Source organism: Platalea leucorodia (genome assembly GCF_965183815.1).
Source record: "Platalea leucorodia genome assembly, chromosome: 7".
Taxonomy (NCBI): domain Eukaryota; kingdom Metazoa; phylum Chordata; class Aves; order Pelecaniformes; family Threskiornithidae; genus Platalea; species Platalea leucorodia.
In genome coordinates this window covers 68,568,222-68,592,693 of record NC_138829.1, presented here as the reverse complement: position 1 = coordinate 68,592,693, position 24,472 = coordinate 68,568,222, and the positions used below count along the sequence as shown (strand labels likewise).

Sequence of the window (24,472 nt, the reverse complement as noted above, 5' to 3'; positions counted from 1 at the left end):
TCTTGCGCTGAAATGAATATAAAAATACCCTTTGCCTTCAGTGAGAAGATCAGCACATGCATTTTGGAATTGTGGCACTTAAATGGATAGGGTGATGGTAGCAGATATTTCTTTCTAAAGTCTTAATCTGTTCAGGTGGGCAGAATAAAGTTATATGAGTATTATAGGAGTATGCAGTATGGGAACATTTGAAAAAGTTTTAATTTTGACCAAAGTAATTATGAGATACTGTTCTGAGAAGAAAGTTACAACCATTTTCTGCAACTGCGTTAACTACCAACAGTAAAAATCTAATCTGAAGAAAGGTTGCTTATTGAATCCTTTTATTTGGGCCCTAGAAGCAATTAAATGCTTAGAGCAATTTTAATTTCATTGAGGCGTGAAATCTACAATTCGTAAAGATTGTTTTCATTTCACTCATCTGATTTATTTATCTTACCATTATTTGTTTCTGTTATTTCTTTGCTTACAACAATATACTTTTTTTGTTTGTTTATTGACATACTGGCTTTTGGGACAGGTTCTTCATTATCTCCTATGTTTGGTGGTGTTGGTGGGGTGTTTTTGTGTCTTTTTTTTTTTTTTTTTTAATGAAAGGCAGATGTGTTTTAGGAATACCCTTTTTTAGCAGATTGTTTTGCTGGCTGCCTTCTTGCACACAATGTGAAAGGAAGACAGCACAAGGATTCTGCCTGGTGGAGAAGTCTGTCCAGGGACAAGAGATCTGCATGGAGTCATGGTTGCGACCTGATTTTCTTTCCAGCAACAGGCAGCAATAGATAAAGACAATTACAGAATAAGCTGTGCTGTCATATGAGGTGATAAATGTGTATAGCTGTCTCTGTCAGGTAGCCCTAAAGAGGGATGATCCATCTAAGAGTTTCCCTTAAGATGGTACATCTCAAGGCTGTTCCTATACCTAAATGCCTCTATTTAGCTGTGAATTTGTGGTAGTTTATGACAACGCCTGTGGAAAAGTAATGGGAATAGTTTTGAAAGCACGACTTGAGGGCAGATTGTAGTAGAAGTTTAAATGGAAGAAGGAAAAAAAAAAAAAAGGGAAGTCTTGAAGTTCCTGACTCAGCTGTGGCATCTCTGTTCAGTTAATTAGAGAATTTTGTGAATGTTGGTGTTACAGTTTCCTTTATTATGTCTTAACCCCCTACATCTTTGCACTCAGAAGAGGAGCCACCATCTTGTTCCTCTTTGCACTACCATTTCACGATGACACTACAATAAATGTCAAAAGATGTGAAAATGAAGAGCAAGCCAATGAGGCGTTGTTCTCAGCGCTACGGAAAATCCTGAGCCTTCCTCATGTCAGCGTTAGGAAAGCTGCAGCTGAAAGTATGCACAGAATCCAGAGCTGTAGACTTTAAATGTAAATGTCACCATTTTTAGGCTAATGTGGTGTCAGCGTCTGTCAGCAGAGTTCTGATACTTCTGCAGACTCAATTGAACAAGTAAGTCACGGAGAAAGAGAGTACGGCTGCAGTCAGTAGACTTACCTGTCCCACCTCCTGCAGAGATTCGATGTCATCAGAACAAGAATTTAGCTTGAAATGTACTTATCTAATTAAAGAAGTTCTGTGCTTTTTACTTACTGTTCTTTCCCCTGTAAAAAATAAAGCAAAAAGGAAAAAAAATTGACCAACAAAATTAATTCTTTGGATTCCTACTGGATTTCTTTAGGAGGGTTGCAACATTGCTTCCTTGCAGATATACATGAATTTGTATAAATGCATTACTCCTTTTGTTTAGGGCTATGGTAATATGTTACACATTTGGAAGGCTATTCTGAGTGACTGATGTGTGAATGCAGTGTTATTAAAGTTAACCCGTATCTGAGAGTGCACTGAAAGTGTTTGCACTGGGAAAAGTATCCAGCCACAACCTAATTTTGCTACGGTATTTGTATTGATACCCAAAGCTAGTCTCTGGCCTCCAAAAACTGCAGTAGATCAGAAAGCATTGGAGATGAAACTTTTAATTTGTAAACAGGTAGTTGAATCTACTTTTATTCTTCCCAGCCTTATCACCCACATTACTCTGATTCGTAAAATTGCTTTGACATTTGGTACTTGATTGTCTTTTGGATTCAATTCAAACTTGACTTTGTTTTTCAGACCTGGATAGGTTAGGGAAAAGTACTTGAGAACTAGTAAAAGCCTTTAGTGCTTTTAAGAGTCATCTTTAGAACAGTGTAATTGCGTCTGCTCTAATGAGATATAATATGGTGGGGGAGGCATAGGTATCAAAGGAGGTATGTTTGCTCGAGTACGTGTCCTTTTGAAATCAGCTCCTGATGCATCTTACTTGCTCCTTCAAGAACAAGGAGTGAGAATTGTAGCTGTTTGATGCTGGAGCTTGGAGCTGCTGACATAGGAAGATACATCAGAGTCCAGCCTAAAAACCTGTTGAATATCACTGGACTCTGCTCACTGACTTGGAGAGCCTTTGTGCTGGGCCTAGGCAGTAGCCTCTAGCCAGGGATACATCTCGGACAACTGGCGTACTAAGCCGCAGGTGTACTCGCTAACGTGCTTTTAACATTCTAGTAAGGTTCAGAAAGCTTAGAAAAATGAAAAGACTGTATTAATTATGAATGTACAACTGATGCACAAGTAAAACCTGTGCTGGAAGTAACATGGAAATTAAGTACGCTGCTGTTAATTTCCTCGCGTCTCCAATGCTGAGTCCACTAGTGGCGAACAAATTGTTTCAAAATATTGGTTACGTGTAGGATCTGTGCTCCCCTGCTCTAGGGAAAAGGGGGTTATCAGGGGCTTTCTGGCGAGTGTTTAGGTTGAGCTAGAGCAACTGTGTCATTGCCAGAGGGTCCTTAAATAACCTATGGCATTAATGGGTTAATATATAATGAAATAAACTCTGCCATGCACCGTGCCAGATCTGGCCTCTTAGGGGAGAAGAGGTGAAGGATCCTGCTGTTCATACCTGCATTGTCAGGAGATTTGCAACCCCAGGAGACTGTCGTAGTCCTACAAGAGCTGGTGTTTGTCTTCTCTTTACTGGGAACTCGTTTCAGCTGTAGAGTCTGTAATGTTGCCCCTGGTACCTGGCTGTCCACTGCAATGCTTGCCCCCTACCGCAGTAACAACACAGAAAAATGTTACTCTTCTCTTAACACTATTAAATGTGAGGGAATAGCACGGAGCCTGCGATTTAAGAGGTGGTAGGTGCTGTATCAAAATGTATTTTTGACTATTTAAGAATTCCAGATTGTTCTCAGTGTGTCTAATTAATCTAGGGAGGTAGGCTTGGAGGCTGCTTGCTTTAGATTTTTATTGTTTTATTTCCCATTAACCATATTGCTACCAAGGTACTCACCTGTTCAGACAGTATCAGTATTCCTTTACTTGAACTCTGTCTGCAGGTGTAAAAGGGAGAAAGGCACTTTGCTGCAAAAACTAATGCTTTCCAGTGAAAATACGTGCTGGAGTGCCTTTTACTGTGAATACAGCCTGTGTTTTTGATGGATACTCTTAGCTGTTTGATGGAGGGCGTTGGTAAGAGCATAAGAGAATAGATTATAAAACTGGAGCAGGCTAGGAAGTAGTCTCCAACTGAAAAAAACATGTTGTCTACTTCTTTTATGTTTCTCCTGATAGAATAGAGCATTAGGGAATAAAAAATGCATGAGCAGGGAGAACTTTTTAATTGGAAAAATAAATAAATTAAAGCAACATAAGCCAAATATGGGAATCTAAGACCTCTGAGTTCTTATAAATAAGATATTCTGGCTGCCAACCTGAGGTTTTTAACTTAGCTAAACGAAGTCCTATGACTTTAATTAAAATGTAATAAATTTAAAGATGGTTAAGGGATGTATTTAAAAGAGGGATTCACTGCTTTACTTACTGTAAAACAATTTCTCTTGAGAGAGGAGATGGCATGGTGGCAGTGTTATGCAGCTAGGTAACTTGCTCTCAACATTTGACTAAGATTTTGTGACCCAGATTGCTTCTCTGCTCTTTAAGCTGTAGCAGAAGCTGTCAGGGAAATGGTTACTTGGGCAGAGTGCTGTAATTGTGCATTACAGGTGCACCCAACTCCAGATCTGTGGTATTGTGGATTGGAAGTTAATTTTCACCTACCGATTGTCCCTTTTGTTTGGCAGAAAGGCTATAAACTTTTTAGCATAAGAGAGATCTCCAGCTGGCGTATCACGTCAGCTGCTGTCAGGCCTGTATCATTACAGTTATTGTAGTTAAGCTGCAAGGAAATGTTCAGGATGCATTCAGCACTACTTGACAAAAGACTTTTTATTTTTATTTTTCTTTTTTTAAAGAAGTTTTTAATAGCCAGGGTTTTTCATTGAATGGCTAATGCATCAGCAGAATGGTAGTACGGGTGTGACTGAAGACTGAATGATGATGTCTTAACCCTATCCCTAATTATAATGAAAATTTATTTTTTCATCCGAGATGAATCAGTTGAACTTTTTTTTGCATACTACATTGATAGAATTGGGCGAAGGCCATGAATATTTATGAAAGTGCTGAAAAAGTACTGTAGAAAACAAATGATGACAATCCGTACCTGTGCCTGGCTGCCTTAGATCCTTTGACCACCCCTAGCAGGCAGCAAGCACTTACGGTCAGTACAGGTTCCGGGGGCACTGTGCTGCAGCAGAGAGGCCTCGCACAGCTCCTGCTCGGAGTGGAGCAGCATCTGCTTTGGTTTCTTTCAGGAGCTGATCCAGGTCCTGCTGATGTTGGTTACTGAGGAGTAGAATTCAGCCTCTGGGGGTTCGGTTAAGGGTCTTGAATGGGAGCTTGTGGCACCCTTCTGAGTTTTAGGGACCTGTGGAGCCAGGGTTTGGTAGCTGCCAAGGCCAACTGCTGCTGAATATAGACTTAACAGTGTTTTCCTTTTTTTTCTAATTTAGAACTGGGGACTTGTGGTGCTTTCCAGTGAATTGAAAATATTGATAGACAGGTTGCTGACTTCAGCAGGGCAGGAATAATGTGTTATGCTTTACCATTGGCATCTTGCATTCATTGTATTTGTATACTATAAGTGTGTCAGAGAGAGAGGATGGATAATAGTAGAGGAAGTAATCTTAAATCAAGGCCGGCAAGCCTCAAATGATGTGGTCATTTCCTAAAGTGTGTGAATAGGTGTATGATGCCATTCTCAAATATTTTTTGCATTCGTCCAGTATACATTTGGGTGTGTGGGGTTTTTTTCGTGTTTTTTTTGTTTGGTTTTTTTTTTTTTGGTGTGTTTTTTTTTTTTTTTTTTATGTCAGAGCAATAAACCCTTAAATTGGGGTGGTTTACTTACAAGAACAGTCTCTGAAAAGTTAGCCTGCATAGTTTGAAATGTATCTGGATATTTGTTTCTATGGATTTTTTTCAGGGAAAATCTCCTGTTACTTGGTTCTATTTTCTTTTCATTTATTGGAGTGCTGATGAGGGTCATACGGACAGAGAGGTGATCACGGTAATTTGAGAATCAACCAGTTAGAGCAAATGTTTTGGGTTTTTTCCTTTCAGATTATAAAAACAATTATCTTGCTCCAGCCAGGCAGATTAACTGAGATCCAAAACATAAATGAACTCTTCCGTTTGAAGTGGTTAGCTAAACTCTGGAGTTTAGAACTGGAAGTCGCATAGGGTAATACTGGAGCTGAATTGAAAAAAGGTAGTATAATTTTAGTTAAATACTTTTATATAAGTATTGGACCTTTGCCAAGGAGCACATGAGAACCCCTCTGAATTTTTAAGCAGCTGACTTGATATCTGAGTCTCCACATAGCAAATAGTACAGAGTATTTCCAAATGATCTGAAACCTCCTGAGCGCTGTGGGGTGTGAGAGGGCGATGGAGCAAACAGGACTGAGGCTGCTGAAGTCTGTGAAACCAGCTCAGAGTTTTCTGAAGTGGTTTAGTACTTGGGGAGTCTTTCTTTGACAATGTAGAACAGCAATAATTCCCACAAGGTAATTCTTTCTGGAAATCTGATCTTGTCAAAATCCTCAAGTTGACTGCAGGGAAGTGGAGACTGCTTGACTGCATTTATTGCTACCCAAAACCTGACAGTCCCCATCATTGCACCATTTGGCGACGGAGTAAACTGACAACGCTGTAATGGCAGGCTGCTGCAGGAGCAGGCACGTTTGTTCCTTGGCTGTGGGGAGCTCAGAGGTGGAAGGTGTCAAGGCTTGAAAACGCTGTGAGTGTGGCTCTGGGGTGTTAGGCGGTGGCGCGGATCTTGCTGCAGCAGTGGTGCCGTGTCCTCTCGCACTTCGTGTCGTGCAGAGCCACTTGGCGTATTTGCAGCCTTACCTGTGTGTGGGAGAGCTCTATCCGGGCCTCCGTTATGCTGGGTGGTCCTGCGGCAGCGTGTAAGAGGGTCAAGCGGGCTCAGTACTGAGCGTGGGCACAACTGAGTTTCTGGTTCTGTGCCGTGGGGTGAGAGCTGCTTTGCAAATGCGCTAATTGAGAGAATGGCAAAGGCAGTCCACTCTCATGCTTCAGAAGGTGAGGTGTTTCTGGGAGTTGAGGAAGTACTCTGTTTCTACACAGATAAATGTTTAGTGAGCTGGTTGGTGTTTTTTTTTTTTTTTTTTTTAATAGAACATCCAATATTTTGCTTTATTATGCTTTATTATTGCTTTATTATGGCCACTGCTTCTAGTTAAATGTTTCAATGATACGAAGAACCGTCGCTGTGTTCTGTATTATCAATGTAATGGTACATTGAAGGAGCAGTAAGGTGAAAGATGCTAGTTTGATCCTCAGCATAGGAGTAAGGTAACATGCAATTTCCAGTCCTGTAAGTTGTTTTCACATCTGAGACCAGTCAGTAATGAAAGAATCAACAGAAGCTGCATTACTTAATTGAGCTGCAATTTTAGTGGCATACCTTTCAGCATGTCAAAAGTGGACGCAAATAGCTAATACTGCGTCAACTAATGCGACTGGAAGGACTTCCTCAGCCCTAGCTGAATCTTTCTGTGTCAGGCCAGCCACTTACCTTAAACTCGACTGAAAGATGTGCCGTACAGTATCCCTGGGGTGAAATCCTGGCCCCAGTGAAGTCTGCGGTGAAAACTCTCGTTGACTTCAGCTGAGCCATGCTTTCACCTCCCGAGTGTGTCAGATGTTGTGAGAAATGAGCTCCAAACCTGAGTGCTGTCCCTGGAGAGTGCTTTTCTGCCTGCCTGCCTGGCAGTTTCTGTCAAAACTTAATTTTAGAACCAATATAATGGCTTGTTCTATGTTTACTGTATGTTTCATACACCTCCTCAGTCATGGCCAATTAGTTATTATGGAGAGAGTGCAATGTTACCTTTCAAAGCCACCAAGCAGTTGAAAAATACCATGGGAAAATGGAGATTTGGGTTATCCGACAAACCTGCGGTAAGAACCGAGGAACACGGACTGAATCGGCCCTCTGTGGGGTTACAGGGACATCGGCTAATGGGGAGGAGTGGCGGCAGCTCCGGGGAGAGCTGAGCACCGTTGCACAGTGCTGAGACAAGACTAACGGGAGGGCTCCGGCGGGAGCGTGGCAGCGAAGGCAGGGTGTTAACAAGCAAAGCCTGTGGTCCTCAGCTTGCCGTTACCTTCAGTCACGAAAGGAAATGGGCTCTGGAATATGGATGAGATTATTTTATGATGATACACAAATCATTTAGTGATGACATGAACCCTTTGATGAGACGATCCTGTGACAAGATACACTGTAAGGCAATTAACTTCTCAGCAGATGATTTTTTGGAGGGGGGGAAAAAAGCTGTTTAGTAGAGAGGTTGCTTGTGGCTGGCTTCCTTTTAAATTTATTTTTTGTAGCAGTGCAGAAAGGAGTTGGAACCAAAAGCCTGATTCTTCTTGCAGTTGTACCTGTCTTACTGCATTAGGTAGAGTGACTTTGCGGTTGAGAGTAGCATGAGACAGAAAAGAGGAAGGCTGCATATATTGTGTGAGGAAGGGCTCTTTCTAAGTTGTGAGCCTACTGTGCTCCAGGTTCTGCTGTAACTGCCAGTTGCAAAGACCCGTGTGCTACAGATCTTGAGCCAGGGACTGGCGTGTCCCTGTGTAACGCAGGTAGATGTAACAGAAGCAAAGTTGCAGCACTGCCAGCTCTCGCTCAACAAAAGTCTTGTGACAAACACCAACGGTAATCTTGGAATTCTCTTTTTTTTTTTTTCTTTTTTTCTCCATGACAAAATGGAGATGACATAAGCTGTGTAACCATGGTTTTAGCTCTTTGTTCTGGTAGAATTTTATTTTGGGGTTAGTTTTGCTGCAAGACCTGAAGTACCAGTGCTACTTTGTGCCGTTATGATGATGCACATTTTTAGCCTTTTGCTTTCTGATGTAAGATAGGCTTAATTGTTTACTTCTTGTTTCATAGATACTTTAATATAGTTTTTTTTTAATCTTATATCCGTCTCACTCTAAGGGCTTCTTGTTTAGTTTGCGGGAGAAGAGCTTTTATTCTTTTTAAAAGATATTGGAAGAACCCACTGAATTAATTTCTCCTTCTTATTTCTAGAATCTGTTTTTAATTGTGCTGTCTTGGTTTACTGATACTGGGCATCTGGGATGTACTCAGAACATTTGGTTCATCTGAGGTGGGCTTTTGGTATGATGTTTGGTATGGTAACAAATTAGAGTGCTGTGCTTTTAGCTTTCTTGTTAACAGTTTGCTTTATTCAGTGTTCTGGTGTAGAACCTGATTCAAAACTCGCTGAGGTTAAAGGGCGTCTTTTACTGACCCTGTGGGTTTTAGTGCTGTCTTCATTTATAAGTGCATTTTTCTCCTTGTCTGTAGAGGATACTTGTGTGCATCATAGAAAAACCCTACTGCTACGTGTTTTATGCTCTGGTACCTGGATAGCGATAGTTGCTCACAAGTGGTAAAAAGATGCCAAAATACTTTTGGTGAGTAGATATTTATTTGGAAAGTGGTGTTTGAACTATGTGGCTCTTAGCTCTATATTGAGATGGTTAAAGATAAGTACCTAAATTCACATTACTTCATGAGTTGTGGATGTTGATTTTTATAAGAAAAGTCTGTGTATGTAGATGACATCTCCCTCAGCACTTAAGCTGAGGCATTCTTTTGACCCGGGCACTGCCTTAAGCACCACTGTAGCCAAGCGGGCTGAATGTGGTAAAAGTTGGCATCTTCACCAGAAACAGTGACAAGTACATTCCTCTGGTGCTTCTGCTACCTGCCGATTACGTTCAAGTTTTATGGGCACCGCCAGGACCATGAACCACATGCTATTTACCTCAAGTTTACCAGGTCAAAATGAAATTTCAGGAACAATATTAAAAGAAAAAAGTTGCTGTTGTGGTTTAATGCTGGTAGGCAGCTAAGCACCACACAGCCGCTGCCCCCACAGTGGGATGGGGAAGAGAATCGAAAGGGTGAAGGTGGTGGTGGGGGAAGTGAGTTGAGATAAAGACAGTTTAATAGGTAAAGCAAAAGCTGTGTGCACAAGCAAAGCTAAATAAGGAATTTGTTGGCTACCTCCTGTCGGCTGGCAGGTGTTTAGCTGTTTCCAGAGAAAACAGGGTTTTATCTCATGTAATGGTTACTTGGGAAGACAAATGCCATAACTCCAAACGTCCCCCCCTCTTTCTTCTTTCCCTCAACTTGTATTGCTGAGCATGACATCATATGACATGGCTATCCCTTCGGTCAGTTGGGGTCAGCTGTCCCGGCTGTGTCCCCTCCCAACTTCGTGTGTACCCCCAGCCTGCTCACTGGCGGGGCAGTCTGAGAAACAGAAAAGGTCTGGCCACTCTGCAAGCACTGCTCAGCGTTATCTAAAACATGGGTGTGTTATCAGCGCTGTTTTCGTCACAAATCCAAAACATAGCACCATACCAGCTGCCTTGAAGAAAATGAACTCTGTCCTAGCAAAAAGCAGTACAGTTGCCAAAATTGAAGTGTGCAATAACCATTTGGGTATCAAACTAGCTGGCTTGATACTGGAAATCCTGCATTTCTGTCTGAAAAATTATGGCTAGTGCATGTGCAGTAAAGTGCAAAGTGCTCTGGGTACATCACACATAAGATACAGTTGACCTTGTAGTTTGTTGTAATTTTTTTTTTCCCCACAACTCTTAAAAATCCTAAGCAAATGGCCAAATTTCTATTTCTGCCTAGAGTCTGAGTCAAACTATTTTCTGGGTTTCTTGCACTTTCAGGAGTGCTATGTTTGTTATATGAAGATGGGTAAACACTACAGCCTTGTAGACAGGCTGTTAGCCTAGGGCTTAGACACTCTTAAGACTGTTATCATCAGGAACCATTGTATCTGTTTTGTCATTTGCAAAGTAAAGTTAATAATATGGACCTTGTTTGTACAGGTGTTTGAATTCACCTCAGGATTTCCAGACAAAAAATACCGTACAGGTGTAGTATTCTGAGAAAGGTGCATTTCTGCCCTTCATGTGACTAATGTCGTACCATTCAGTGGGTCCAGTCCTCTACTTTGAATCAATAACAATGATTGGTTTTAGTTTAATTCCCAAGAACTACTGCTAAAATTCGTTGATAAGTTTGTGGGAAACTGAAAAGCCTAACACGTTTTGTAAAGGAAGCCCCACGCAGGCAGATAATATCTCTGTGAATTTGTCCTTATTCAATTTATGTGTTGAGAATAAACCCCTAACCTGAGAGTGAAACATGCTCTTCTAACCATCTTTACTTGCGTTTGTTTAATTTCCTCCTGTTTGTTAGAGGGTCTTGAAAGTTAATTTGCATTTCTCTTGAATGAAAAAAAGAGATTGCTTGTAGAGATTTATTTAGATACATTTTTATTTTTAAATTTAGATTTGTAGTTGGAATAATTAAACTGAGGAGTACATTCACGTTATCTCTGTGATTATACAGGAAAATGAATGAAATTGTTTGGGTGACAGAGTTTGAAGAGAACTTAAAAACTGAGCATATACTCTTGAGTCTTTTATCTAACATATACTATTACTGGACACCTCCTATTTTTTTCTCCCAGAGCTGAACAATAACTTTTGATTAAATAGTTGGCAGTTACTATTGTATATTCAAAATTTAATAACAGAAGTCTTCCCTCAAACCTGAGATTTTAATCTAAATTGCTTTCCTCTGTTAAGTGATTGGGAACTCCTATACTATGACAGAGGAGACAGCACGAAAAATCAAAATTTCCCTCAGGAAGATTATTTTTCTGAAACAGAACACTGGAAACTGAATGAATAATTCAGTTAAAGTTGCTCCAGAGCTGAATGTCCGTCAAATAATGCATCCTATCTGTAAACACTATCAAGAAAATCCAATCGTGCTGGTATTGACACGTTTTCATGGGGAAGCATATAGAAAATGGGTTGAAAGAGAAATATGTAAAGGTATCCTAGTATTTCTTTTCAAAATCAGTTCTTAATCCCGTCAGAAGAATAGACATAAAGACAAATGCCAATATTGTATCTTAAAGCTAGAGACTGATATAATCATCAGTTTCTTTACGCAGCTGGGATTCAGAAAACATGTTGGACAAACTTTTTGAAGTGGCTGGTTGTTCTTATACAATGGGCTGTGTTAGGAGGCCTGACGTTTGCTTTTTCAGGTGTACTGAGTTTTTGCAGCCTCAGCTGGAGATGGTAACAATGGTCAAGGTGGTCAACACCTCTGCAAATTAGATTGAGAGAGACTGATGCAAAATATGGGGGGAACCACGCTCTCTCCTCACACCTTGTATTACAAAAGTTGAGTGTTGTCTGAAAGACTCTGTCATGAACAGTGTGTTATTTCGTATGACTTCTCCATACCCTTCAGTTTATTTAAAGGATTCGAGGATCCAGATGGATGTATACACGGTAATGAACGGTTGCAAGAGAATGTCAGTTTTGAGGATCAGGTTTTGAATTGCAAAAATCTGTTTTGATGAATCACCCTGATGTCAGCAAGGGCTCCTGTGCAGTCATTGGAGGGGCCTTCAGAGAGTGATTCATTTATTATAGGATGAATCACACCCTAGAAACACTTAGGTCTCTTCATTAAATAAGTGAGTCTAGAGGCCTAGCTCCACTGTAGGTGTAAACTTTTGATACATCTAAAATTGGGTGCGATGAATTCAACACCTGGTTGCTACATGGAAATTTATAGCTTCAAGAGAGTAAGTGTGGCAGCCATACCAGGAACAAAAAAGCCTGTTCTTGGATTAATAGAGACCAGGGACTAAGAAATGAGGTTCCTACCCTGTCTCAGCCACAAGAATATTTAGACTGTGGCTACTTGTTAACTAATTATACTACTAATAAAATAAATCTCTCTGGTTCATATCTAGCCTGCAAATTTGAGAAGGCATGTTGCTGTTTTAGTTACCTACTCGTATTTTAGACCTGAAAGAATTCGGAAATTTCATGATTTGCTGTGCTACTTGTACTAACTGTTGGAGTTGTAGTCTATTTTATTGTTCAGAATTATAGGCAGTTGCATCTCCTGATCATTCCATGTTGGCTGATGTATTCTAGCGCGAACAGATACAAAGTTTATTTTCATGTTCTTCTAAATATTTCAGCTATTTCCAAAATGCTTCTGGCATGGCAAATATTATATGTGTGAAGTAGAGCTGCATCTCCACAAAAGTCGAAATAGTCTCCAACTGTTAACTTTCGCTTGTTAAAGTTGCACGTGAGAAATCTTTTTCACTGCAAGAGACAATTGCATGTCACATTTTTTCCAGAGGGAATGTGGCCCAGTGCGTGAGCCAGTTACTCCTCAGTCCTGCCCAGTCTAACAGCTTAGATCTTGGGTGATGTCCTTCCCCGACTCGGTCTTTGTGATCTGGTTAACCGGTTAGTCTTTCTGTGTTTCAGTTTGCACACGTGTAAAATGACAATATTTCTGTATTTTACCAGAATATTATAAAGATGATAAAAATAATTTTAGATTGAGTGTGTGGAAGGGCACTGTCTCCTTGTCCAACAGAACTTGATTTCTAGAGAGGGTATTCCTCTACGCAGAGGAAGGTGTGTGTATGTGTATTAGCATGCAAATATTTTATTCCTTTCAGGAATCCACTGAATATTTTATAGATTTTTTTGTTTTGTTTTGTTTTCTGTATATTGTATTCATTATGTCACAGACACCTACTTGGAATGCGTCCTTGAAAAAGGTGTTTCTGAGGATTGCGTAAGCATACTTAATAAACCAAAGTGTGCAGAAAGGGTAGAGATATAGATACAAACCACAGGACTATCATGGGTCTTTGTCAATTAATGGGTGTTTTTCTTACCACATTAGCTAAATGGATCAGTGGTTAGTGAATGTATTCTGAGCACGAACATTTCAAGAAAGAAGGATTGGTTCATAGTTGTATTACTCCAGGTTTATGGTTTAGCTCCTTTGAAATATGTCAGCATAAACTAGGGGCAAATCAAGCTTTCTCTTGGAAAGTGAATGCAGCAATCATAAATCTGAAAGTCTGAAGTATGGAGTAGAGCTTCCATTAACCTGGAGACCTGGGTCTCCTCATGCTGGAGGGGCTGTTCAGTCTGCAGTAATTTTAGAGACCACAGTTCCCTGGAGTCCTCTTTCTAAGCATTCCTGGTCTTGTAAAGTGTACTGTGCATTTCTCTGTGTGGGGATCAAAGCCAAATGTATTGGAAACTGATCTCCAAGGAGCTCTAGACCAGCACTTCATAAACTGGAACTGTAGCAGATATAATTTAGCTGTTCATATGCCAAATACCAAGTATTGGTCAAGTGTGGATAAAGCCATAGAAGGTGACACACCTCAGCCCAGCAAATCAAGCAAGGGAATGAGAATGATGTGGAAGCTGTGAAAAAAAGAAGGATCCTTTTCTGTCTATTCAGCAACAGTAGTTTTTCAGCCTGAAAAACACCTCTTTTCTTCCAAAAGAAAACCGATGAAGGAAGGGGAGCAGAGCAAGGTTTTTTCCCCACTTCAGAAGCAATAGTTACAAGAGAATTTCACCTTTAAGTAGTACTTTTCTCATTACACTTTGAGATATGTTCGTGCTTTATGGGTTTGTCTAAGTGTAGAAAACCCCTGAAAAATCACCTAAATAAATGAGTAATATTTGATAGATTTGTAAGTGGCGTACATTTGTGGGTAATCCTAATGTCTGGGTGAAACCCTATTCCCAACTACTTACGCAAGCGCCACCTTAACCATTTTGTATGGCCAGGGTGTCTTCAATACCCGCGAAGTCTCTCTCCTCCTCAAAAACCTGCTCTAGGAATACTGCATCGCTTACAATGTTCTCGTGACTTAAAACACGAACCTGGCAGCCAGGAGACATGCCCAGTTCCTGGCTTTACTCCAGCCGCACATCCGTCAGCTCTGCTGGCTATCAGCCGCCGATGCACGTAGCTGGTGAAACTCTGTTCACTGATATTTGAAAACATTTGTTTTCATCTTTATTAAATCCACTGATTGAGAGTTAGTAATGCTATCATGTTTCTTTGCTCATATTGATTCAAAAGCTTCTTCCATGTAGTTCCAGTTTTTCTTTGTGTAGCTGTTTTACCTTTGTGTAGCAGCTTCCAGTCTTGCTGGAAAAATCCCCTGGATTTTTTTGCATCACTCTCGCTTTTGGTCAGGAGTTTCAGGACTCTTGTTTGGTGGTGTGTTTTGGGTTTTGTTTGTTTGTTTTTCTTTCCCAATTGAACCATGTTCCTTTTTTGTTTGTTTGTTTTTTTTTCTTTGACTGTTATGAATTCAAATGTGTTTTTTGACCTTTTCATTTCCCAAGAGTGTAGAGGGGATTATAGGGGTAGCGATAAGCTGTGTGTATGCTTGCTGAGGCTTTTTTGCTGATGTTTAACAGTATGCAGTAATAAAGTAAGCTCCTGTTGTTCGGAAACCAAATAGTGTCATCCAAAACATCTTTTTACATAGGAAGATAAGCAAGGAGTGATCTATATCTCATGCCTTCTCTTGAATCCTAAGCCTGTTACTCATGGGCAGATCCACGGAGAAGAAAACGAAGGAGTCTTTTAGACATATATGAAATAAGGCACAAAGCAACCTTTAATTAATCCCTTAATTTAAGGTAAATACCTGCTTCAGAACTGGAATTAGAGTAGGACAGTAGAGGAATATGGGGAATCCTGAGCATGTGTCGTGTGAATGGCACTTTCTGAAGAGACTCTGGAAGGAAGGTCGCTACAGCCTTTTCCACATAGGTTGAAAGTCTTTGCTAAATCCTCAGAAAAGACGAGATAAACCACTTTAGCCTGTCTCTGATTTGTCTTCCTTACTTGCTGTTGGTGAACTGTCATATAATCATGTCAGTTAGGTTTTGGGTTTTTTTAATATGCAATTGCAGAGGGATATTGTGGAGTTCCTTTATTAACTTTAACTAGGCCAGGTGAATAAGAATCAAATATTCTTCAATGAGTAGTGTTGTTGAACCTGGTCAGCACTGGGATTTTATCTGTTAGCAGAAATGGAGTTCTTTATGGAATATTGACTAGTCTTTTTACAAGATTAGAAATTTTCTGGTGAGGACATTATTAACCTAAGTCATGAATAAAGATGTGTTCTATATCCAAAGAGAAATACCTGCTATGATAGTGTAATTCAGTGATTGGTTTTCTCAAGGAGCATGTAAATTCTTTGTTCCTCGTTCAGCATTTTGCGGCAGTTTTGCATTTGAGTAATCTTCAGTTTTGCATGAGGTATGGCAGAAGGGGTCTACTTACATTTTAAAATATGGATAGAGATGGTGCATGCAAAATTCCTATAATTCTCAAAACATGGTTTAAAAGAATATAATCTTGTTTTGCTCTTTGAACAGGTAAAACAGCTCAGCATGGTAATTTTATAGATAGTGAGAAGTAATTAACTAGTAGAGGCAGAAATTTCCTAGAGCTTTGAATGTATCATGGTGATGAAATGTGATGAATTAGGGCTGGTGATAATTATAATAAACTTGAGCAATAAAATCATGAGTATTAGAAGTCTTCTGACTCCTGTACTCACATTCTTAAGCTGGAATTTTCATCTATTTTGTTCTTAGGTTTGAGATTTTTGTTGTTTCTTTTTAAGCAAATAGTAAGTTTGCCTCTGGTTTTTTAGATGGCTTCCATTTGGTTTTGGCAAATGGTGTCCTTTTCTGAATAAGCAGAAGTGGGTGGAATATGTGACTCTCTGTACTTGGACATAAAAGACTTTATAGAGCTTTCTTGAAGTTATTTAATACTGGGAGGTTGTTCTAGGCCTCTGCAAATGTATGAATTTTCCAATAACCTGGTATATGGTGGGTTTGACCTTGGCCAGACGCCAGGTGCCCACCAAACCACTCTATCACTCCGTCGCCTCAGCTGGACAGGGGAGAGAAAAATGTGATGAAAAGCTTGTGGGTTGAGATAAGGACAGGGGGAGATCACTCACCAATTACCATCAAGGGCAAAACAGACTTGATTTGGGGAAATTAATTTAATTTATTACCAATCAAATCAGAGTAGGATAATGAAAAATCAAACCAAATCTTAAAACACTTCCCCCCACCCCTCCCTTTTTCCTGGGCTCAACTTCACACCTGATTTGCTATACCTCCTCCCCCCCAAACAGAGCAGGGGGACAGGGAATGGGGGTTGCGGTCAGTTCATCACACGCTGTCTCTGCCGCTCCTTCCTCCTCAGGGGGAGGACCCCTCGCACTCTGCCCCTGCTCCAGCCTGCGGTCCCTCCCACGGCAGAGGGTCCTCCACGAACTTCTCCAACGTGAGCCCTTCCCACGGGCTGCAGTTCTTCGCAAACTGCTCCAGCGTGGGTCCTTTCCCCGGGTGCAGTCCTTCAGGAACAGACTGCTCCAGTGTGGGTCCCCCGCAGGGTCACAAGTCCTGGCAGCAAACCTGCTCCAGCCTGGGCTCCCCTCTCCATGGGTCCACAGGTGCTGCCAGGAGCCTGCTCCAGCGTGGCCTTCCCACGGGGTCACAGCCTCCTTTGGGCATCCCCCTGCTCTGGTGTGGGGTCCTCCACGGGCTGCAGGTGGATCTCTGCTCCAGCATTAACCTGCATGGGCTGCAGGGGGACAGCCTGCCTCACCATGGTCTTCCCCAGGGGCTGCAGGGGAATCTCTGCTCCGGTGCCTGGAGCACCTTCTCCCCCTCCTTCTTCACTGACCTTGGTGTCTGCAGGGTTGTTCCTCTCTCATATTCTTACTCCTCTCTCTGGCTGCAGGTGCGCAGGTTTTTTCCCCCCTTCCTAAATATGTTGTCAGAGAGGCGCTACCACCGTTGCTGATGGGCTTTGCCTTGGCCAGCAGTGGGTCCGTCTTGGAGCCGGCTGGCATTGGCTCTGTTGGACAGAGGGGAAGCTTCCAGCAGCTTCTCACAGAAGCCACCCCTGTAGCCCCCCCACTACCAAAACCTTGCCACACAAACCCAACACACTTGGCAACTTACAACACAAAAATCAATGATTAGACTTGGTGAGCCTGTGCTAGAAACACTTGGAGTGTAAATGGGAAGATAACTGTGCAATGAGTTGTGTTGATTGACTTGTATTTTTCTCTGGTGTTTGTTTTTCATGTTTGTTTTAAAGCCATAGCTTTAAAGAAAGAAGAAAAATAATTTCACCCCTTTTGAACATACAGATGATTTCACCCCTTTATGCTAGAGGTCTTGACGCATTCAGAGTCTTTTCTACTGGCTGTCACGCTGGTGTGATTACACAGCAATACGTACTCCCTGTGAGCTGCGTAGTAATGGAAATATATTTCATCATCTTTCATAATCCTTAGTAAGCATGCTGGTTTTGCTATGAAGCAGTAAGTTCGTGGCTCCCACTGATGTCACATGGCAATACGAGAATCCAGGGTTGGTAACTTTGGTCTTGAAGTTTTCATATTCAAAAACGATGATGTCGTCGTTGTTGTGGTCTGAGTTCCTGAAAAAGGTGTTATGGAAACTTCATGACATTTTCCTCAAACAAATAAAAAACCCAAGCAAAACCTTTTTAAAACTCCAGATTTTTGTTAACTTAAAAATGCTGTGTTACAGCAATTTTTCATGAATTAATTTTAGAAATTTGGTATGTAGATTACTGCATTCATGTGCAAGTTTATGCAGTACATAAAGTTTGCTTGTGGACCTTGTGTTACGTGTTATCGTTGTTATTTTTTATTGCTGCTATTTCTAGTCCCTTGAAGAATAGCCAAGAAAACGTCTCTGTAGTGCAACGCACCAAACATACACAAAGAGGTCCCATTCTGTACAAGACCTGTGCCAGTGACATGGGCAAGCTGGATGTGCAGTAGTGGCAGTGCAAGAGAGCACCCAGGCCCAGGGAATTCAGTAACAGCAGCAAACAGGGGTGAAGTGGATGAAATATAAGATTCAGGTGCAGGGATGAATAGTGCAAATGTAGAGACAAAAAGGCCATGGGAGTAGAGGTGGAATAAAGTTTCTTTGTGAAATCTATTCAAAATTCTAAACAGTCTGAAAATCCCAAAGGGTTGTTTCTCTGGTTGGATCTTGTTTGTGACTGCACTTTTTCTCCAGAATGGGTAATTGAGTTTGAAAGAGATCCCTAGGCTAGGATGGTCCCATTTTATTTTCCCTACTGTGGTGGGTTCTGGTATTGTATTTCTTCAGGCTAGTGCTACACAGTTGCACAAGGGAAGTTTCAATTTTATGCTTCATATGTTGGTGATTTTAGTAGGTTTTTTTCCTTTTTGTTTTTTTCTTGCTTTTAAAGTTGTAATATATCTTCAAAACTATCAATGGTAAATATTATGTTTAATGAAAAATATATACGTGTTTTTTGTTCTACTTTCCATCTTTTATTGTTAAGTGATTTTTACTAGGAACTTTTCAGAAGAAAAAGAGCATTCGAGTAATGGCAATGTATTCCCTCTACAGGATTTATGAACGCATCATTGATCCCCCAGAAATGAATTTGACACCTGAAAGTAATTTATGGCTCGGACAGAGAAACAGGAAGCACGGTTTCTTTAAGGTAAGCAGGTATGAAACAACACATGAAGAAGGAAATGAATAAATAGTCAGCAAGATATTTCTCATTACTTGTCTTACACTCCTGAAATCTGATCTGTATGAATTTTAGTAGAAACTGCGGACTTGGGATTTGAGGTAGGTCCAACACTTAGAGAAAAGGGTCTCTTCCTGCAAGGTAGAGTATTGTAGTCACTGACTGCAGTGCCCAGTATTTGGAGGTTTTGTTTGGTTTCCTTACCTTAGGTTTCACCTGCCTGCTGTGCTCTGCCTTGCCACTGCTGGGGACAGAACGAGACTGTGCAGGCAGTGTCAGAGTCCTTGGCTTTCATCTTTAAACCTTCATGAAACAACAGCTTTGCTGTGGACTCCTGGCTAGACAGTGGTGGCCTTAATTTCTCTTGGAGGCCATTTTCTCCTTGATTTTATATGCAGAATACCCTCACCCTTCTGCTGTTTGCCTCCCGTGAGTCTTCCTTGTTTGCCCCTGTCAGCGTTGACTTCTAGAGCAGAGAAGGTCTTCTGGCCTGTGACCCTTCCGGCTTTGGCAGGTACTAGCTATTGTATGCAGTGCATTTGCCTTGCTGCAAACCAGTAGATTTTTCTATTCCTGGAGTACCTTCCTTTCTTTCTGTTTTTCTCAACTAAGCACGTCACTGTGTTTCTCGACAGAGTGAACAGCTGGTCACCTAGTTTTGTTCATGAGCTTCTTTGTCCTTCAGAGCTTCCATTGCTACCAAACAGCCCAGGCTGAAAGGCTGGCTCGCTGGCAGGACTTGGGCTGCTCCTGCCTTCTAGCTGGAAAGCCTATCTTTTTCCATTTATGAGGCTCCCCAAGACATCATCATTGACTAGGCCAGCATGGGCATGAGGAACTTTTCAGAGGAAAAAGAGGATTCAAGTAATGACAATATATTCCAGATTCAGTTAATGGCAATATATTTCCAAAATTGCAAAGGATAGAGAAATGACCTACAACTTGAAAAGCCCTCTCCTGTATGTTTTCTTTCAGCTTTTTTTGGCCCGTGGTGAGGCCATATGATTTTCTGGTCAAGGCTGAATTGCTGAACCAACCGACAAACAAAATCCACTGACAAACAAAACCCACCCCCCTGCACCTGAAAATTCATTCTTTTACGTTGTAAGCAAGCTACAGCAAAGTTTCTGATAGTTCTTCCAGTTTTGGATAACAAGCCATGGTGCAGCTGTTTATCAGTGTTTATTAGTCTATAGTGCAGTGATAGGCCAATCTGCCTGTCCTCAGTATTGGCATGGATTGGTTGCCAGAGTGATTTACCACCCACTCCGTTTTCCTTTGAAGTTGTCAGTTCATAAGACAATTTTATAAGATGTTGTTTTTCTGAGGACCTGTCCTCGAAGTCCCCAGATTTCAACAAGCTAAGACAATTATTTTATGCTAAAAATATTAAAGCGTAGCAACTAACAATTTTCATTGTGAAACAGAGGTAAAAAGCTAACTTAAATGATGGTCTGAGAGTTGCTCTGAACCTAGAGTACATTTCATCCTCCAACAGCTGAGCTGCCACTATGAAGTGAAATTGATAGTATTATTTTATTCTACAGCTGTTGTTTTTTTACCTCAGCTGCTTCCCATAATTCCACAGATGGTAAACATATGTTTATAGCTACATAGGAAAAAAGAAGTTATATTAGATTCGCCCATCTTAAATTCTTGTTTTATGCAGGCAGTCAGAGCCTCAGAACTCTGGGATATTAGATGTTTGTAAATTAATATTTCTATGCGTTAACACTTTGGAAACAGCAGGGTAGCTAATGATATGCTAATGAGCTGAGAGTTTTTATTGATCATAATGAAAGCCGACAAGTGCCTTACTTGGCTTTATGCATGCTTGAATATTTTACTAACTTTCTTCAGGGCAGAAATATAATTGGTTGCATTTTTTTTAATCCTGCTTGAGACTTTCAGAAATCTTACTTTTTTTAATGTTACTCATTGCAAAAACTTTGGATTTTGCCAGTTTGTAAAGAGTACACATCTCTCTCCATATATTTACATGCTCAGCAGGACCTCCCTTTCTTTTTCAGAGCAATTTGTTTCACTGTTTTAGCATATTAAAAAATAGATCTATTTTCCTTAATGTAAACAGAGATCTGCAGGGAAATAAGAGCGTTAAAAAAGAATTAGCATTTTTGTATGTGTGTTGGAGCCATGATAACGTATGTAACAAAAAGCACTGAATGTTCTGAATATCGTACATATACCATACTGTTCTGAATATCATATTTGCCGTTCCAAAAATTTTCTTACTTTAGTGATAGTTAATTAATTGCTGTGTCTCTCCATAAATAAATAGCATTAAAGCACATTTCGGGTCATATTGTCTGCCTATTTTAGGTCATAATTCTTCAGTATATCAGAAGAGGAAGGAAGGGTTATGATATTCATAAGTCACTGTGGCCAATTGTTGCCAATTTTCTCATTTATGCTTTTGTTTCACATCCTTACTTACAGTGATTATTTCACAAGTAGCCCTGCTATGTCTGTAGCCTTGCTGGGCAATGAAGTGCTCTATGGCATAATTAAGGGAGTTGAAGTCTTGCCCCTTACAACTAGTATCTCTTACTAGTTGTAACTTACCTGCTACGACCAAGCATTTGGAGTTCAGACAAGATGGAATGGTTTTAGCACAGCAGCGGCGGGAGCAAAGGCGGAGCAGACTTAAGACAGCTTTATCTGTTTGCTTTGAAGGGAATCTCAGGAATTACTTCCTTCAGAAAATACATGCTGACCCTTCAGGTTTCTTTGTGTGGCCCATAACCAAGATTTGTTTTAGGGCTAGAGAATACCATTCTAATCAGATTAGGAAACCAAAGTAAATGCAACTGAAAGGAGGAAGAGGATGATACCAGACATCCAAGAACCCTCACTCTGGGATGGATCTGATTGCTGTCAGGATCAGAATTATCTGCAAAATTAATTTTATCGCTGGGGAGAACCCTTCCCCCTCGGACTCCCTCCAAAGAGCTGCTGCAGAAATGAGCTTATTAATGCATTGCTGACTAGGTGATTCATGTCGAAAGATGGTAATTTTCATATCTGCTATAGTGGGCTCAGTTGATCCTGCTGCTGTGTCTGGGGATTGTATAGCAGGTGCTTGAGAAGTATATTGGTATTTTTACTGCACAGCATCATATATATTCTTGTGCCTCTGTAGTCGTGTTGGTCTCGGAGTCGTACAGACTGAGACGAGGTAAACACAGTGCCAAGGGCAGCTGGTCAGGCGCCTGGCACGGGGCATGCCTGTCCTGTGTAGGGGAGCACAGCGCTGATCTGGCGGTGTTGGCGTAGCATTGCCTAGGCACGGGGTTTCGGGCACATCTGCTGGTGCCTCCGTGCAGGGCCTTTCACGGCCCTGGCTGATGCAACTGGCACAGCTGTGTGGTACGCGTTGTCTCTGTGGGAGAAGTAGGTTTTACAGAGGGTGAACGGCAGTGGAGGAAATGAAAATGCAGAAGTGGAGAGCTTATGGCATATATGAGCCTTTTCACGGAATGTGGGAGGAGTTCTCTATTTAATAGAGACATGAGAAGTGCAATAAACAGGGTTTTTGTATTACATCCTCATGGGATGGGCTTGATATTTAGTGCTGCAGGCCTGAATTTAATCTTGTAGCTGGTAATCTGCCTGCACAGATGAAGGCTCTTCAAGCTAGTGAATCCTGATACTGAACTGAAGCTTTGGTTGTAATTAGCCAAATGCTTAAATGATAACATAGAGGTGATGTCTGCTTGGGAAAGGCGAGACCGTGAAGATATTGACCACTGACATCCCCCTGTCAAGGCCAAGTCCTGATGTTGTTTCACTGAAGAACTCCACCCTGTGCCAAAGTGAAGCAGAGCCCTTGGCTTCCCGTGGAGAGCTGTGCATGTTTAATTCTCCTGGCTGTGGCCGTAGAAAGCTCTTGGCAACCCAGACTTAATGCTGAAGGAGGAATAGTCCAAGTTTGTTTATATGTGTTACAATAATTATGGCTGTAATAAGTGTTTGCCTGTAATGAAATCTTTCTATTAAAAAACTACATCAGCGAAATTTCTGGTCTTTGAAGATTCACTTCTGTATTTGATCATATTAAATCTGTTTCAGAGGGTTTATAGACTTTATAGAAGGCATCTATACTGGTGAATTGAAGTTCATACATTTTTCCATGGTAACATGCTTTTGTGCAGCCAGAAATTAAGACACAAAAAATAGTTGTGTTTCCTCTTCAGGTTGTATTTAAATGCAAATCTATCCAAAAGATAATTGAGGGGTGGGGCTCTGATGCAACAAAGGCATTTGAAGTTCAATTTGCACTTTTAAAAAAAAGGCTGAGGAAACCATCACTTCTCTCTGGCTGGTGTCTTGTTAGCTGTGCAATATGGTCTGGTGAAACTTTGTAATCTCATTTACTCTTGGTTAAGCTTTTCGCTGGAGAGACTTAAGCATTGAAATATATTTTTGTGCTGCACCTTCTAATTTCTCACTGATGACTGCTAGCAGAAAGTATATAAAATGGCTTTCAGGATGTTCCTTTTCCAGTGACAGTATTACTTCTCATTATTATGATGATTTCATTATTCTCACAGATGAAAAGGTTAATAAATGTCTATACTTCTGCAAGAAAGACAGTGTGATCTGATTATGTCTATTAATATTTTCAGTTAATGTTTGATCATGAAACCGTGCTTGCTGATTACCTTCTGCTGTTTTAGCAAATGAACACGCAGATGTTAAATGTTATTTACTGTATTCACCAGGCTTCAAGGGCTATATGAGGCCTGTATTTTATTTACGGATGGAGTTCAATGTTTTGAGCAAGCGACTATGTCCTTGGCCTGCAAAATTGACTTTATTGCAATTTAGCTAAAAATTAAAACATAGTCTTACAAATCAGTAATTTAATTAGATAATAACTGCTGCGATGACAAATTTCCTTTCAAATTAAAGAAATTCTTCTGTGTCTGGGAGGAGATAGAGCAATGTCACTACACCTGATTAACAGTCAGGGGAAGTGCAAATAGCAGCAGCAGAAGTCTCTTGCTTTCCCCTGCTCTTCCCCCTTAGTGACCATGACATTGTTAAAGCTCATGGATCTTGTGGAGTATGTATGTTACAGAGGCAAAAATGGAGCAAGACCTTTGTACTGAGCTTAAAAGAGCAAACACAAGCTTCAGCGTTTTCTAGGCTATTTGAAGGATTTAGGGTTGTTCAGGAGCCAGGTGTGCAGGGATGCTGGGCGACCCTTTGTGTCTGCTGCTTCCATCGGGGATATCCATGCAAGTTGGGGACAGCGGAGGATGCAGCCGGCACTGGACCTTGTGGTCCTTCCTCTCTCCTGTCCTGCCCAGTTCAATTTCTGGGGCTCGTGCTACCTGCACTAGCTGGCTCTGACCGTGGAGTCCTGATTCCTGCCAGTCCTGCGTAAGGGATCTTTCCATCTGTCTGGGTTAGAGGGAGGATTTAATTCTAACGGATGGCAGGATTACATGAACTGCCC

At 41.0% G+C, this 24,472-nt stretch overlaps 1 protein-coding gene across 1 annotated transcript in view; it reads left to right on the top strand.

Moving 5' to 3' along the window:
- Window positions 1-24,472, top strand: part of NELL1 (neural EGFL like 1) — a gene marked incomplete at its 5' end in the record, with an annotated part of 297,740 nt that overhangs the window by 42,858 nt on the left and 230,410 nt on the right. The window contains one exon of the mRNA XM_082317413.1: window positions 18,861-18,957. Within this exon, the coding sequence (XP_082173539.1) occupies window positions 18,861-18,957 (97 nt within the window). The remainder of the gene's footprint in view (window positions 1-18,860; window positions 18,958-24,472) is intronic.